Source organism: Lagenorhynchus albirostris, chromosome 15, assembly GCF_949774975.1.
Source record: "Lagenorhynchus albirostris chromosome 15, mLagAlb1.1, whole genome shotgun sequence".
Taxonomy (NCBI): Eukaryota; Metazoa; Chordata; class Mammalia; order Artiodactyla; family Delphinidae; genus Lagenorhynchus; species Lagenorhynchus albirostris.
Genome location: NC_083109.1, coordinates 25,283,764 through 25,297,787, shown reverse-complemented (window position 1 = coordinate 25,297,787; position 14,024 = coordinate 25,283,764). Strand labels below are relative to the sequence as shown.

Sequence of the window (14,024 nt, the reverse complement as noted above, 5' to 3'; positions counted from 1 at the left end):
ACTTTCATGACTTGGTGGAACCCCTCATTTTTGCTCTGCATTCATTTCACCGCGCATTTCCCTTACGTCTCTTGGGAGCCGCTGCCTCACAAAACCCAGCACGTAGTGCGTGGGGATAGTGAAAAAAAATTGGAGTGTTTGTCTAGGGACTTCTTCTAGTCCACTAGTGAATATTTTCATGTTAGAATGGCTTTTGCTTCTCTGTACAAACTGTATCTGCACAGACTTAGCTGATGACCTCTGTTAATGGGGCCCCCCTCTAACTCCTGGGTGAGGCTTCTGGGGTTCAAAAATAAGTAAATACAGACCTTGAGTTTAGAATGCATGGGCTGCTTAGGGAGACAGGAGTGTATATATTCTTAGGATATACTGTGATAAAATGCTATCATAGACATATTACGCAAAGTGGGAGGTGGGGCAGCAAAGGTGTCCCAGGAACAATGATATCTGAACTGGGTTTTGAAGGATGGGTAGGAGTTTGCCAGGTAGACAGTGGGTAGTGGGAAGTGCATTCCTAGCAGGAGGAACAGCAGGTGTAGCGATATAAAATGAAATAGCATGTGGTTTAGAATGACTGTTCTGTAGAATGGAAGGGGGAGGAGATGTTTAGATGGGGCCTGGGAGAGAAAGTGGGGCCAGGGCATGAGGACCTTTTAGAAGTCACAAGAGCTTTGAGAAGTTGGCAGGGGGACTGGGGCTTGAGAAATGGGATGTAGGGCAACTGACCCTGAGGGAGATTAGGAAATGGGGCCAAAGAGGCAGGAAAACCAGGTGAAGCTCTGACCAGCTAAGGGGTAGAGATTTCTGGATAATGATGAGTAATTCTCATTTGTTCTCAGAGGGCATTTTCTTTTGCTTTTGCCATTCCAATCTGTGGATATTCTATAAGTCCCTGTAGCTGTGTGTCTCTCTAGAGTGAGATGCCAAGTAAAAGGAAGGGAGCAACTACTAGGTGCCTCGGCCTGACTTAGGGACATTGATCCCCGCAATCCTGGGAGGTAGGTTGTATCAGTCAGCTGAGGTGGCTATAACAAAATATTATAGACACATGAGAGAGAGAGGGCATCCTTTCTGTCTGGTCTTTTCTTATAAGGGCACTAACCTTACCTGGAGGATCCCACACTCATGATCTCATCTAAACCTAATCACTACCCAAAGGCTCCATCTGCAAATACCATTACATTGAGGGTCAGGACTTCAACATGCAGATTTTGGAGGGACACCGTTCAGTCCATAGCTGTGGTGTTCTCCCCATTTTGAAGATGAGGACATTGAGGCTCAGAGAGGAGAAGTGACCTGCCCACCAGAGTAACAACGTCAGTACAGAGCTGGGATTCAAACTCTTGTCTTGGACTGTGGAAGCCTCATAGCTCTGGTTTTGGAGTTCACAGGCTGAGAATTGAGCCCCATGATGGCCCTGTGCCTGCAGTAGATCACTTCTCCCAGGTTCTCTTGCCAAGCTTAGAGCGTCAGAGGCCCTTTGTAGCCATTGGAGCTTCTGGCCCCAGAGTAAGGTGCGGGGAGGCAGGACACCACCTGGATGGCCCAGGGGTGGAATGCTGTAGTGGGTAATGATGAGAGCTCCGGAGCCACCTCCCTGTGCTCGAATCTGAGCTCAGCTGCAAACCTGATGGATGAGCTCAACAAGATATTCAGCCACTCTGAACTTCAGTCTCCTCACCTGTGAAATGGCGATACGATAGTGCCTACCCTATTGGTTTATTTACAAGGATCAAGTAAGATGAGTATGAAGCAGTTAGACATGGTGCCTGGAACATAATAGGTACTCAATAAATATTATTGCTGCAATGTTTATTAATTATATAATTTAAATCTAGGTTTGGTTGCTTGTAACAGGGACCCAAAATAACAGTGGCTTTAACAAGGTGAGAGTTTATTTCTCTCTCATGGTGGCATTTAAGTGGGTGTGGTGGTTTCATTCCATTTTCACGGGGGCAGGTCCTGTCAGTCCGGCTGCTCTGCCTGCTTTGGGCCACATTGCCTTGGCCTGCCTGTGGAGCCTCCCCAACTCCCTCAAGTGAATTTCATACATGTCACTATATATATGCTGTATGTTTACTTTTTCCTTTTAAAAATAAGATGTATTTTTTTTCTAGTTACAAAAGTCATCCATGTTCAATGCACAGAAATGGATTCTTAGAAAAACCCACAAGAAGACAAAAAACAAAACCCTGTTAACCTCTTGGTACATGTCCTTTGGTATATATCTGTAATAAGCATATTTATAGCTATAAATATCACAGGCTATATTTGAGTTAGGTTATCCCAAACACAGTTATTGAATCTGGTGAAAATTCATCACACCATCTTCCTGTTGCACAACTTCCGACAAACAGTCTAAAATTTAATAGGATCATTCCGTGTACTTGGCGTTACCACTTAAAACTGTAATGTTTATATCTTTGCACCTCAGCACAAACAGACCTGCCTCAGTCTTTTAAACAGCTACTTAGTATTCCATTGTATGTGGATGGGCTGTAATTTATTTAACTCATTCCTTATTGCAGGTTAATTGGGTTATTTCCAGTTTGTCATTATTATAAACAACACTACAGGAACAACTTTGGACATATATCTTTGCTCATTTGTAAATAAGTTCCTAGAAGTGATTTTGCAGGTCAAAGATCACAGAGGGGTTTAAAAAAGATTAATTACCTACTTGAAAAAAATAATTGCTATGTGCATACAATGCAATATTTAAAAACTACAGGAGGGCATAGAGTGAAAAGGAATTCCCTATCCACCCTGACCCGCTCCCTCATCCCATAGGCAATCACTTTCAGGAAGTGTTCTTTTTAAACTTATTTTGACATAATTTTAAACTTCTAGAAAAGTTATAAGAATAGTACAGAGAATTCCCACATACACCCTTCATCCAGATTTCCCCGATATTACAATCCTTACACACTTACTTTATCACATTCTGAGCTTTTTGGGAATAATTTGCAGACATGATGCTCCTTTACCCTTTCTCTTTAGTGTGTATTTTCTAAAAATGAGGATAACCTCTTACATAAGCACAGTGTAGTTATCAAGATCAGGAAGTTAAATCAATACAATTCTGTTACCTAATGTACCCTATTCAAAAATTCCTAATTGTTCCAATAACATCTTTTATAGACAAAGAAAAAAAAATGTTTTTTCTGGCTCAGGATCCAATCCAGGATCCCAGATTGTATTTGGTTGTTGTGTCTCTTCAGTCCCCTTTAAGCTGTAACAGTTCTCATTCTGTCTTTGTCTTTCATGACCTTAATATTTTGGAAGAGTATAAGCCAGTAATTTTGTAAAATGCCCTCAGTTTGGGTTTGTCTGATTTGACCTCAGGGTGGAGCCAGGATTGGCACTTTTGGCAGGAGTATCACAAAGCGACGCTGTGTCTTTCTCAGCGTGCTGTATCAGGAGACACCTGACTCTGGTTTGGCCTGGTGCTGGGGATGTTACTTTGGGTGACATAGTTAGGGTGGCGTTTCTGGCAGGGAGTTTTCATTTAATGGTGCTGCGAAACTGCATCCTTGCTGCCGGAGCCTGTGCGATTCCTGTCTTCTTCCTCCCACTAGCTCACCAGGTCTCTGCCCTCCTGGTAGCTCTGCTCTCACCTCTCCTGCTCCTTCTTTCTTGCCATCTGGAGGCATTTAGCTTGTGGTTTTCAGGGTGTGGCCTGAAGGGGCATCCCTGGGGCCCACCACAGGTGCAGCCTGACTGCGGGTTTCCCACGTGCCCTGGTGTACAGATGGCAGGGTCCATGGTTCTGTTTTTAACATGAATTGCCCACCTGCCTCTGGCATTCCTCAGTGGTACTGCATTGTAAACGGGCCCATTTGCTGGTGAATGTTCTGTGGTGGGGGGATGGTGGGACCTTTTCCTTAGAGCGGCTTGAGGCCTGAAACTGCTCTTTTGTGGACATGTTAGCGAGTGATGTTTAGAGTAAAGACCATGCCTATGTGCTTTGCAGTTTATGAGCTGTTTGGCACCAGTGTGTCCTTTGAATCTTGTTATGATCTTAAGAAAAACTGAGAGGCAGGTCCACTTGGAATTCCTACCTCATTTTATGGATAAGGAAACTGAGGGTCAGAGATGGGAAGGAGCCAGACCTGGATCCTTGTCTGTCTGACTTTTTTTTTTTTTTTAATTTTTATTGGAGTATAGCTGATTTACAATGTTGTGTTAGTTTCAGGTGTACAGCAAAGTGAATCAGTTATACATCTATCCACTCCTTTTTAGATTCTTTTCCCATATAGGCCATTACAGAGTACTGATTAGAGTTCCTTGTGCTCTACAGTGGGTCCTTGTCTGACTGTTTCATGTAAGAGATTGTCCCTGGTGCTCAGAGCAGGTTATGAACAAGCCAAACAAGACAGATATGGTCCTGGCCTCCAGAGCCCACTTGCTGGTGGAGGAGACAGAGAAGTAAGCAAATAAATGATTCCAGATAATAATTGCTAAGAAGAAAATACAACTGGAGAGCATAGTAGGAAGTGGCTGGGGCTGGGCTCTGGGGGGCACCTTGAGACGGGGTGGTCGGGGAGGGACTCTCTGAGGAGGTGACATTTGAGCTGAGATGTGAAGGCTGAGCAGGTGCTGCCAAGGGGAGGACTGGGGGGAAGAGTGTTCCAGGTCATAAGAACAGCAAGTACAAAGAACCTGAGGTGGGATCGAGTTTGGTGTGTTCTGGGTGCATTCAGGAGACCGGGGGGCCTGGAGCAGAGGGTGTGAGATGGGCAATGGGGAAAGGTGAAAGCTGAGAGCTGGGAGTGAGTCAGGCCAGTAGGGCCTTGTAAGCCAAGGTGGGGATTTTTAAGCAAGGGTGTGACATAGTCTGATTTTGATTTTTTTTTAATAAAATAAGTAAATCTATTAAAAAAAAAAAGGTTTTGTCGTAAACACATAATTTTATTTTTTTATTTTTATTAACATCATTATTGGAGTATAATTGCTTTACAATGGTGTGTTAGTTTCTGCTTTATAACAGAGTGAATCAGTTATACATATACATATGTGCCCATATCTCTTCCCTCTTGTGTCTGCCTCCCTCCCACCCTCCCTATCCCACCCCTCTAGGTGGTCACAAAGCACCAGGCTGATCTCCCTGTGCTATGTGGCTGCTTCCCACTAGCTATCTGTTTTACGTTTGGTAGTGTATATATGTCCATGCCACTCTCACTTTGTGGCACATATATACAATGGAATATTACTCAGCCATAAAAAGAAACAAAATTGAGTTATTTGTAGTAAGGTGGATGGACCTAGAGTCTGTCATACAGAGTGAAGTAAGTCAGAAAGAGAAAAACAAATACTGTATGCTAACACATATATGTGGAATCTAAGAAAAAAAAAAAGGTCATGAAGAACCTAGGGGCAAGACGTGAATAAAGACACAGACCTACTAGAGAATGGACTTGAGGATATGGGGAGGGGGAAGGGTAAACTGTGATTTTGATTTTTAAAGGCTCCTGCTGGCTCCCCTGTGGAGAATGAATTAGGGCCGGGAGGAGGCTACTGCACACGTTTGAGCAAGATGGTTTGGATTAGGATGGAGGCGGTGGCAAGCTCGAGAATGAATCAGATGTGGGATTTTGCCTCCTGGTGTTGGGGGCAGGGAGTGGCCGGTTCCCACGCCTGCTGGGGCATCCAGCCCCGAACACAGCTCTCTCACTTCTCTGCTCCTCCCCATGTAGGTGTGTCAAATGCGTCAACAAGTACTCCACCCCGGAGGCACTGGAGCACCACCTGCAGACCGCCACTCACAACTTCCCCTGCCCGCACTGCCAAAAGGTGGGGAACCCTGCCCTTGCTGGCTGAGCGAAAATAGGGGCGAGAGGTGATGGAGTGAAGACCCCACCGTCTCCTTCTCCCCTCCTGCCTCAACACACGTGCAGGCCAAGCTTGGGGTTGTCTCCGCAGACGACTTTGCCTTTGAAGAGCGAGAGCTCTGCCTGGCCCGTCTCACCCGTTGGACACCACCCGTGGCCATCCTAGTGCTACTGCTGGGCCAGGCGGGCCAGGCCAGGCTGACGTGGAGTGAGGCCTCTCCTGGGCCCAGGCCCAGCATCTGAACAGCGGCCTCCAGCTTCCTGATGTCTTATCATCCTTGTTATTACTGGTTCTTCTTTTCAGTGGATCTGGAAGCCCTCACTAAAGCCTGGCCCTTCATATCATCAAATATCCAGGCAGTGTTCCATTTTCCAGTTTTCCCAAAAACATAATTTTTGTAAAGTTTGTTTGAATCAGGTCGATATATTGTGATTGGTTGATACGACCAAAGTTTCTGTTAATCTACAGATTCCCCCCATCGATGCTCCTTTCTTTTTTCTTTTAATGTATTTGTTGAAGAAACTGGGCCATCGGTCCTGTGGAGTTTCCTGAAGTCTGGATTTTGCAGATTGCATCCCCCTGGTGTGTTTAACTGGTTTCTTTGTTCTACTCATTTTCTTACAACCTTATGAGGCAGATTTTCCAGGACAGACAGCCCTGGTTTCGCTTCGGCCTCACTGTAGATGTTTCTAATTATATAGTCTAATTTAGGGGGTTGGAATTTGTGGTCTGAATAAAAGGTATCGTGAATTAGCAAGAACCACGTGCCAGATGCTATTCTGAGCATTTTGTCCGAACGGACTCATTTAACCCTAGGAGGTGGGCAAATTATTACTGTCTCCATTTTATAGACAGGGAAACCAAGGCACAGAAAGGTCATCCAGCTGGGAAATAATGGGGCTAGTAAGTTGATGGGTCTGTGTCCTTGACCACTTCTCTGTATCAGATGAATGAAAAAGCGAACGAATGCTTTTCCTATGCCTGGGGAGGAAAGAGAGTTTGGCTTCTGTGTTTTCTGGCTTTTTATTACCTTTCCATTTATTTCTTCAGTTATTTGTTCATTTTTTCATTCATTCCTTTGCTTGTCAGTCATTTGATTCAGGCCCTGTGCTGAGGAATGAAAGCCCCTCTCTGCCCTCTTGGAGATCCCGTACAAGCAAAGGGCTGTGTTTCAATAAGTTAGATGCTGACTTTAAAAATATGGGTGGACATTCAAGGGCGGAATTTGCTTTGCCTGGTGTGGCATTGAGGAGTCAGGGAGGGCTTCACAGAAGCAGTGACCTGAGTTGGGTCTTAAAGGATGAGTAGGAGTTTGTCAGGCTAAGAGAAAGGCTCCCTGGGTAGAAACAACAGCCTGGGCAGAAGCTCAGGGCACGCGTGTCTTGACTGGGCTTATGGGTGAGTAGTGGGAGCCATGAGGTTCTAATGGCTGAACTTGACACTGTGGGCCTTGACCCCCAGTGGGCAGAAAGGAAGATGTTTCTGTAAGGGCTGGTAATGAGGGGCCCCTTGAGCTCATAACGTGGCAAGGGCTGGTGAGTCAGACCTGACGCTGACTCCTCTGTTCTGCCAGGTGTTTCCTTGTGAACGCTACCTGCGGCGTCACCTGCCCACCCATGGCAGCGGGGGCAGGTTCAAGTGCCAGGTGTGCAAGAAGTTCTTCCGGCGGGAGCACTACCTCAAACTGCACGCTCACATCCACTCAGGTGGGTACCCTGTCCCCCACCAACTCCTGCTCAGTCCCCCTTCCCCTCCCCCCAGACACCCTCCCTGTTCCCCTTCCCATCCCCCTCTGGCCTTCCTCCCCATCTCCTTCAGCCTTCTTCCTGAGCCCCCTCCTGCCCATCCCCTCCCTCTCTTCATCCCCACTTCCCATCCCCTTCCTGGCCCCTGCCTGCCCCCTCAAGTGAACAAGGGGTTCCCACCAACACTAGAGTGGAGATGAGCCTCGGGAGGCGGGTGGGGGGACTCTTGGCTCTGCCCCTGAGGTCCTTCTGAGCCCCTGGGGGTGGGGGCGTTGTGCTCGATGCAAAATTCCCTCCCAAACCTGGATAGAACCCTCTCTCCTTAGTTCCTCAGCTGAGATACATTGACACTTTATTTTCTTTTAAGCTTTAAAATGTTTTTTATTAGTTAAAAAATTCTGTTCTTCTTTATACTGAAAACAGTCTAAAGATTGAGAAAACCTGAGGAAAAAATCCTTGATAATACAAAAGCATCTCTCCTCAGATGGACAATCCTTTTTTTTTTTTTACTATGGCCTACGGTAAAAAATACATTTTATATGCAACCCGGGAAACACATACTTACACACAGAATATACTGCAACAGAAGTTTCACAAAACAATATTTTCTATCTGTACAGTTTTAGTTGTTAAAATAACCACCATCAGTTTGTGACTTGGAGTTTGCAGTTTGCAGAGTGATCCTAATTCCCCTCCCCAAAGGTGACCACTGTTAGTGGTCTCATCTGGGACATTCGAGTTTCATTTTACATCTATACAAAACATGTGCTTACTTTTACACAATTTTACTTTTGCACTTTTGCACATGTTATAACTCTATTATGTGCCATTTTTCTTCACTTATCAAGGAACCTTGAAGATGTTCCTAATGGCTCCTTCTTTTTCTCAGCTGCATAGTATTCTCCTGCATTTACCATCTTTGCTTTAACCAGTCCCCTGTGGATGGACACTTAAATTATTTTTTCAGCTGTTAGTTTGTATACACAATGCTGTGTGGGTCTCTTGACAAGCTTTTGGGAATACATCTGTAGTGTACATTCCTAGCAGTGGAAAAAATGCTAGGTTAAAATGTACATGCAGTACCGAGTTTTAGTTTGGGATGATGAAAAAGTTCTGGGGATGGATAGTGGTGATGGTAGCACGACAGTAAGAATGTGGTTAATGCCCCTGAAGTGTACGCTTAAAGATGGTTAAAATGGTAAATTTTCTGTTACATTTATTTCATATTTATGATAAAAGAAGAAAACAAAACTAACTTCATTGGCAATTTTGATAGATATTACCAAATTGCTTTCTTTTTGGTTTTAAAAGTAATTATTATTATTCAAAAGTAATACATACTTTTTGTAAGAATGGAAGCAATATGGAAGTACCTAAAGTAAAATGTTAAATTCCCCCTTCAGATCTTAATTGCTACTGACAGTTTGGTGTGTACCCTCCCCTACCTTTCTCCCTGCATATTCTGTGTCGATACAAACCCATATGGCCAGGGCTTTTTTGGAGTATGGGGATTGTATTTTTTTCTAACAAAAATGAGACTGTATTAAGCTTGTCCTACACTTTTCTTTTCCCCCTAGCAATAGAGCCAGGAGATCTTTCCAGATCAGGAAACACAGATCGACCTTAATCTTTTTAATGACTGCAGAACATTCCATTGTAAGGACCAGAATTTCCTCAATCATTGGGTTGGCATTTTTCAAAAGTACTTTATTCATCCCAGAGAGGAGAACAGAGAGGAAATAATGGCAGGAAGTAAAGCAACCCAGTAATAGCCCTTTTCCAAAGGGTAGTTTCTGACCCCTGACCCCTGTTAGGTGAGAGCTGCTCTCCATGCCACCCCTCAGCCCCAGCCCCACGCATGGGTTCTGCAGCAGACGATCTGGGGCAACTCAGGTGGACTCTGGGTCACACTGCTGGGCTGGAATCTTACTTCCCCCAAACACTATGTGTAGACCGGGAACCTAAGTTTTCTCGTCTAGGACTTACCTTATGGTTTGTTGCAAGGATTCAACCAGATAAGGTGTAATTCCCCCCTCCCCTTTGGTGGACCCCATTTCAGTAAATGTCACGGCCATCCACCCAGCCCACGCCTTAGATTCTCTCACGCCGCACAGCCAGTCCGTTAGCAAGGGCTGCCGATTCTGCTTTCTGAACATCACCCGTACCTGGCCACTTCCCATTTCTTGTACCAGCCTCCTTCCTGCCTCCACCCTCACGCCCTCAATCTGTTCTCTACACCCAGCCAGCCAGAGGGAGCCTGTGAGACTCTCGAGTCAGATCCTGCCCCTCCTCTGCTCAGCCCCTCTGGTGGCTTCTCATCTGGCTCAGAGTAAACACCTTGGCCTCCCAAGCCCTCCCTTTTGGGCCTGGCTGCCTTGCCCACCTCCTCTTCTGCCTCATTCTCCCTCCCCTGCTCCAACCCGGCCACATGGGCCTCCCCATTGTTCCTCAGACACATGCAGTGCCCCACCTCTCCTCCTGCCTGGGACCCTCACTTCCACATTCCTGCATGGCTCGCTCCCTCACCACCTCAGGTGTTGCCTCGTCAGAGAGGCCCTTCCTGCCCATCCTAACTGAAACAGGCTCCTCTTCTCCTTGGCAAAGCAAAGTCCGAGGAAAGGGAGAGGCAATATTCCCCCAGGCCACCTCCCTAGAGGAGTTGCTGTCCTCTAATGGAGACCCCTGCGCCCATATTCAGACTCCCTCTCACGGCACCCTTGGTCCCCCATCTGTGTTTCCTCCTGCAGGTGAGAAGCCCTACAAGTGCTCAGTGTGTGAGTCCGCGTTCAACCGCAAGGACAAACTGAAGAGACACATGTTGATCCATGAGCCATTCAAGAAATACAAATGCCCCTTCTCGTGAGTAGAGACGGTGGGTGGGAGGGGGCAGGTTTACCCAGCTGTGGGATAGAAGGGGGTCAGGGCCGAGGGCTGCAGGCCCTCTCTCCTTTTGTCCTGTCCTGGGTCCTGCCTGGCTGCTTCACCCCCCATGCTGCTTCCCTGCCCAGCCCTTAGGGTGGATGAGCAAGTCCATCCTGCCCAGGGCTAGCAGGGGGGCCAGCAAGAGAGTCCTGTGCTTAGTGAGCTCCTCTGACCAGCGTTTTGGATCCTAGGACACACACGGGCTGCAGTAAGGAGTTCAACCGGCCAGACAAGCTGAAGGCTCATATCCTTTCCCACTCCGGTAAGTGGCTCCTGGACGTGCCAGGAGGGTCTGGTTCAGCTCAAGCACCCTGGGCAGGAGCCCCAGAAAGAGCAGACACATCCTGTGAGGCTTATTTTCCCTGCCTGGTACCTTCCAGCCAATAGACTTTTGCTCCTGTGAGCCATGAGCCTGGCCTGTGTTTGGGTCCTCAGGGTGTACGGAGGTGAGTCAGCCACAGTCCCCCAGGCTGAGGAGGAAGCTGACTCAGGAGGAGATGACTGTATACCAGAGAGGCACCCAGTGTGACAGAGGTGGGGTCAGGTGTGGAGGGAGATCCAGTTCTGAGCGGGTCCAGGATAAGGCCAGGGAGGTTCCTTGGCCCACTCGGCAGAGCGAGGAAGCTGGGGTGTGGAGTAGGGGGTCTCCACACCACTCAGTTTCCCGGTGGCTCCGCAGAGCTTCTCCTGGGGCTGCTGCTTCCCCAGAGCAGCTTGGCTGGCTTTCCACATACCACTTGGTCTATAGAACAAGGTTTCTCAATATCGGCACTGTTGATATTTTGGGCTGGATAATTCTTTGTTGTGGGCGGCTGCCCTGTACGATGTTCAGCAGCATCCCTGGCCTCTACCCCATGGTTATGACAACCAAATACGTCTCCGGGGACAAGCCAAAAGATCCTTGGGGAATAAAGTCACCCCGATTAACAACCACTGGTTTATAAACAGGATCTAGTGGCTAAAGAATGTGTGAAAACTAAGAGTAGATTGAGGACTTGGAGACAGAGGGCCTGGGCTTGATTCTTGACACTACCACTGTCCTGCTGGGTGGCCTCGGGCAAGTCACTGCCCCCTCTCTGAGCTGTCATCCCAGGGAGGCTGAGGGGGCCATGGCACAATCTGTGTGTGGGATGGAGTTGACTTCATGGTGGATATGGAGGCACTAGTGATTCATCCAGTGAGTGACTATAGCGAGAATACCATGTGTCAGGCACTGGGGGTGCCATGGGGGAATCAGGCAGAAGCCCACCCTGCCCTCCTGGGGAAGCTTAGCATTTAGTGGCAGAGATCGAAAATGAACAGCAAACAAGTTAAGTATGTTACAGTAAAATATGCTGAGGGCAAAGATGGAAATAAGTAGAGTGAGCGGGCAGAGAAAGAAGAGAAGTGGGTATCAGGGAGGGCTTCCCGGAGGAGGTGACACGAAAGCTGAGTCTGAGGGAGGAGAAGAGCCGGAAATGGCTTCCAGAGTGAGGGAGCAGCAAGTGTGAAGCCTTCAGGCAGGGAAGAGACTGGCGGGTGTTTGAGACAAGGAAAGGCGGGCGGGAGGCCTGGAGCTCAGAGAACAAGAGAGGGGAGAGGAAGGGGATGTGTCTGAGAGGTGAAGGGGGTGGCCAGCTGCAGGCGACTCTGTGGGAAATTTGGGGAATCACTGGAGGGTTTGGAGCAGGGAGTGTCATGGAGAGGTTTTACCAAGACCTCTCTAGCTGCCCTGTGGGGAATGGTCTGAGGCGGCCAGGGTGAGGCAGGCAGACCAGAGAGGAGAGAGATGGTGGTGACCTGGCAAAGTTAGTCAAGGTTTAGGGGCTGAGCTTGCTGTTCCAGGCAGAGGAGAAACAGCACAAGCAAAGGCCCAGAGGCAGGAGGCTGGCACAGGGTAAGTGGCTGGGAGAAGGTGGGAGATGAGAGTGGAGGGAGCAGGGCCCAGATCACACCCATGCTCGCAGGGCAAGCTGAGGAACTGGGCTTTGTTCCAAGTGCCAGGGCAGCATTGCAGGGTGAAGGGTCCGGGTGCCTCTCACTGCCTTCCCCTCGCTCCCCAGGCATGAAGCTCCACAAGTGCGCCCTGTGCAGCAAGTCCTTCAGTCGCCGTGCCCACCTCGCCGAGCACCAGCGCGCCCACACAGGCAACTACAAGTTCCGCTGTGCCGGCTGCGCCAAGGGCTTTTCCCGCCACAAGTACCTCAAGGACCACCGCTGCCGCCTCGGCCCCCAAAAGGACAAGGATCTGCAAGCGCGGCGGCCCCCCCGGAGGAGGGCAGCCCCCCGCAGCGGCAGCACTGGTGGCCGCAAGGTGGTGACTCCCCTGCCTGACCCACTGGGGCTGGAGGAGCTGAAGGACACAGGGCCTGGGCCAGTGCCCGAGGCCGCCCCAGGCAAGCCACCCTTCTCGGAGCCAGATGCCGTGCTGTCCATCGTAGTGGGTGGGACAGTGGGGGGTGAACCCGAGCTGGTGGTGCCCGGGCATGCCGAGGGCCTGGGCTCCAACCTGGCCCTGGCGGAGCTGCAGGCAGGGGCCGAGGGCCCGTGTGCCATGCTTGCTGTGCCTGTCTACATCCAGGCCTCGGAGTGATGGACCCATTGTGTTTGTTCCTGCATCCTGCCTGATGCTCACCTTTGGGTCCGGGGCCTCTAGGAGCAGACTAGAGATCCTTCCCAGTGGAAGTGAGCCATTGGTCAAAATCCTTTTGGAACATGCTCTGTAAACCCTGGCCCAAGGTCGCCTCGCTGGGCCCCCTGTCCTGCTGGGAAGCCCTGCAGCATTCTGGGATCTGAGGCAGCTGAGCCTGAATGGCCCAGGGTCTGGCTGGTCCAGGCTGGTGGTCAGGCTGCCTGAGAGAGAAGACAGGGGAGTCCCACCCACCCCTCCTCCAGGCTGCCTAGGGGCAGTCTCTAGTTAAGCTGCTCTTCAGGGACCTGATATGGTTGGAGCCCTTACCTGTTAAACCTTTTCACATGCAGTTCTCCCAGCATCCCCAGACGACTCTGATGTAGGCATATAGGAGGCACTCGAGTGTTGTGGTTAGAGTTCATCTGTGAGCCAGATCTGGATTCAGATCCAAGCGCTGACACTTACTTACTGTGTGACCTTGGGTAAGTCACTTCACCTCTTTGAGCCCCACATTCCTCATCTGTACAATGGGGCTTATGACAGTACTACCTCATAGGGCTGTCATTGGGATACAGTATGATGAAATGTACAAAGAGTTTGGCATAGAGTTTGGCATAGTGCCCGGCACTCAAAAAGTGCTCAATAAATGTTTTTATCAACATGGCTCAGGCCCTAGCTTTGGCAGTTTCTTTCTTAGCCCCTAGGTGGCAGCATTCCCCCCACCAAAGCTTATGTGGGCTGAGGAGTCACTTGGCTCCTTACACAGCTACGCTGCCCCGATTGCCATAGGGAGGTTTGGTGCATCCAGAACAGTTATTTCAGAATATGTCCCATGGAAACCCCTGGAGGAAGGGGTTTATAACTCACTTTTGAAAATGCAGGGTCCTGGGCCTTGCTGTAAAACCCTTTGGAAT

At 48.8% G+C, this 14,024-nt stretch overlaps 1 protein-coding gene across 6 annotated transcripts in view; it reads left to right on the top strand.

Moving 5' to 3' along the window:
* ZNF341 (zinc finger protein 341) overlaps positions 1 to 13,773 on the top strand; it is a 42,917-nt gene extending 29,144 nt beyond the window's left edge. For all 6 annotated transcript variants that reach the window (XM_060123663.1, XM_060123662.1, XM_060123661.1 and 3 more), the window contains 5 exons: positions 5,697 to 5,793; positions 7,406 to 7,538; positions 10,325 to 10,436; positions 10,691 to 10,761; positions 12,542 to 13,773. In XM_060123663.1, the coding sequence (XP_059979646.1) occupies positions 5,697 to 5,793; positions 7,406 to 7,538; positions 10,325 to 10,436; positions 10,691 to 10,761; positions 12,542 to 13,071 (943 nt within the window). In that variant the 3' untranslated portion in view covers positions 13,072 to 13,773. The remainder of the gene's footprint in view (positions 1 to 5,696; positions 5,794 to 7,405; positions 7,539 to 10,324; positions 10,437 to 10,690; positions 10,762 to 12,541) is intronic.
* The last annotated feature ends 251 nt before the right edge of the window (positions 13,774 to 14,024 follow it).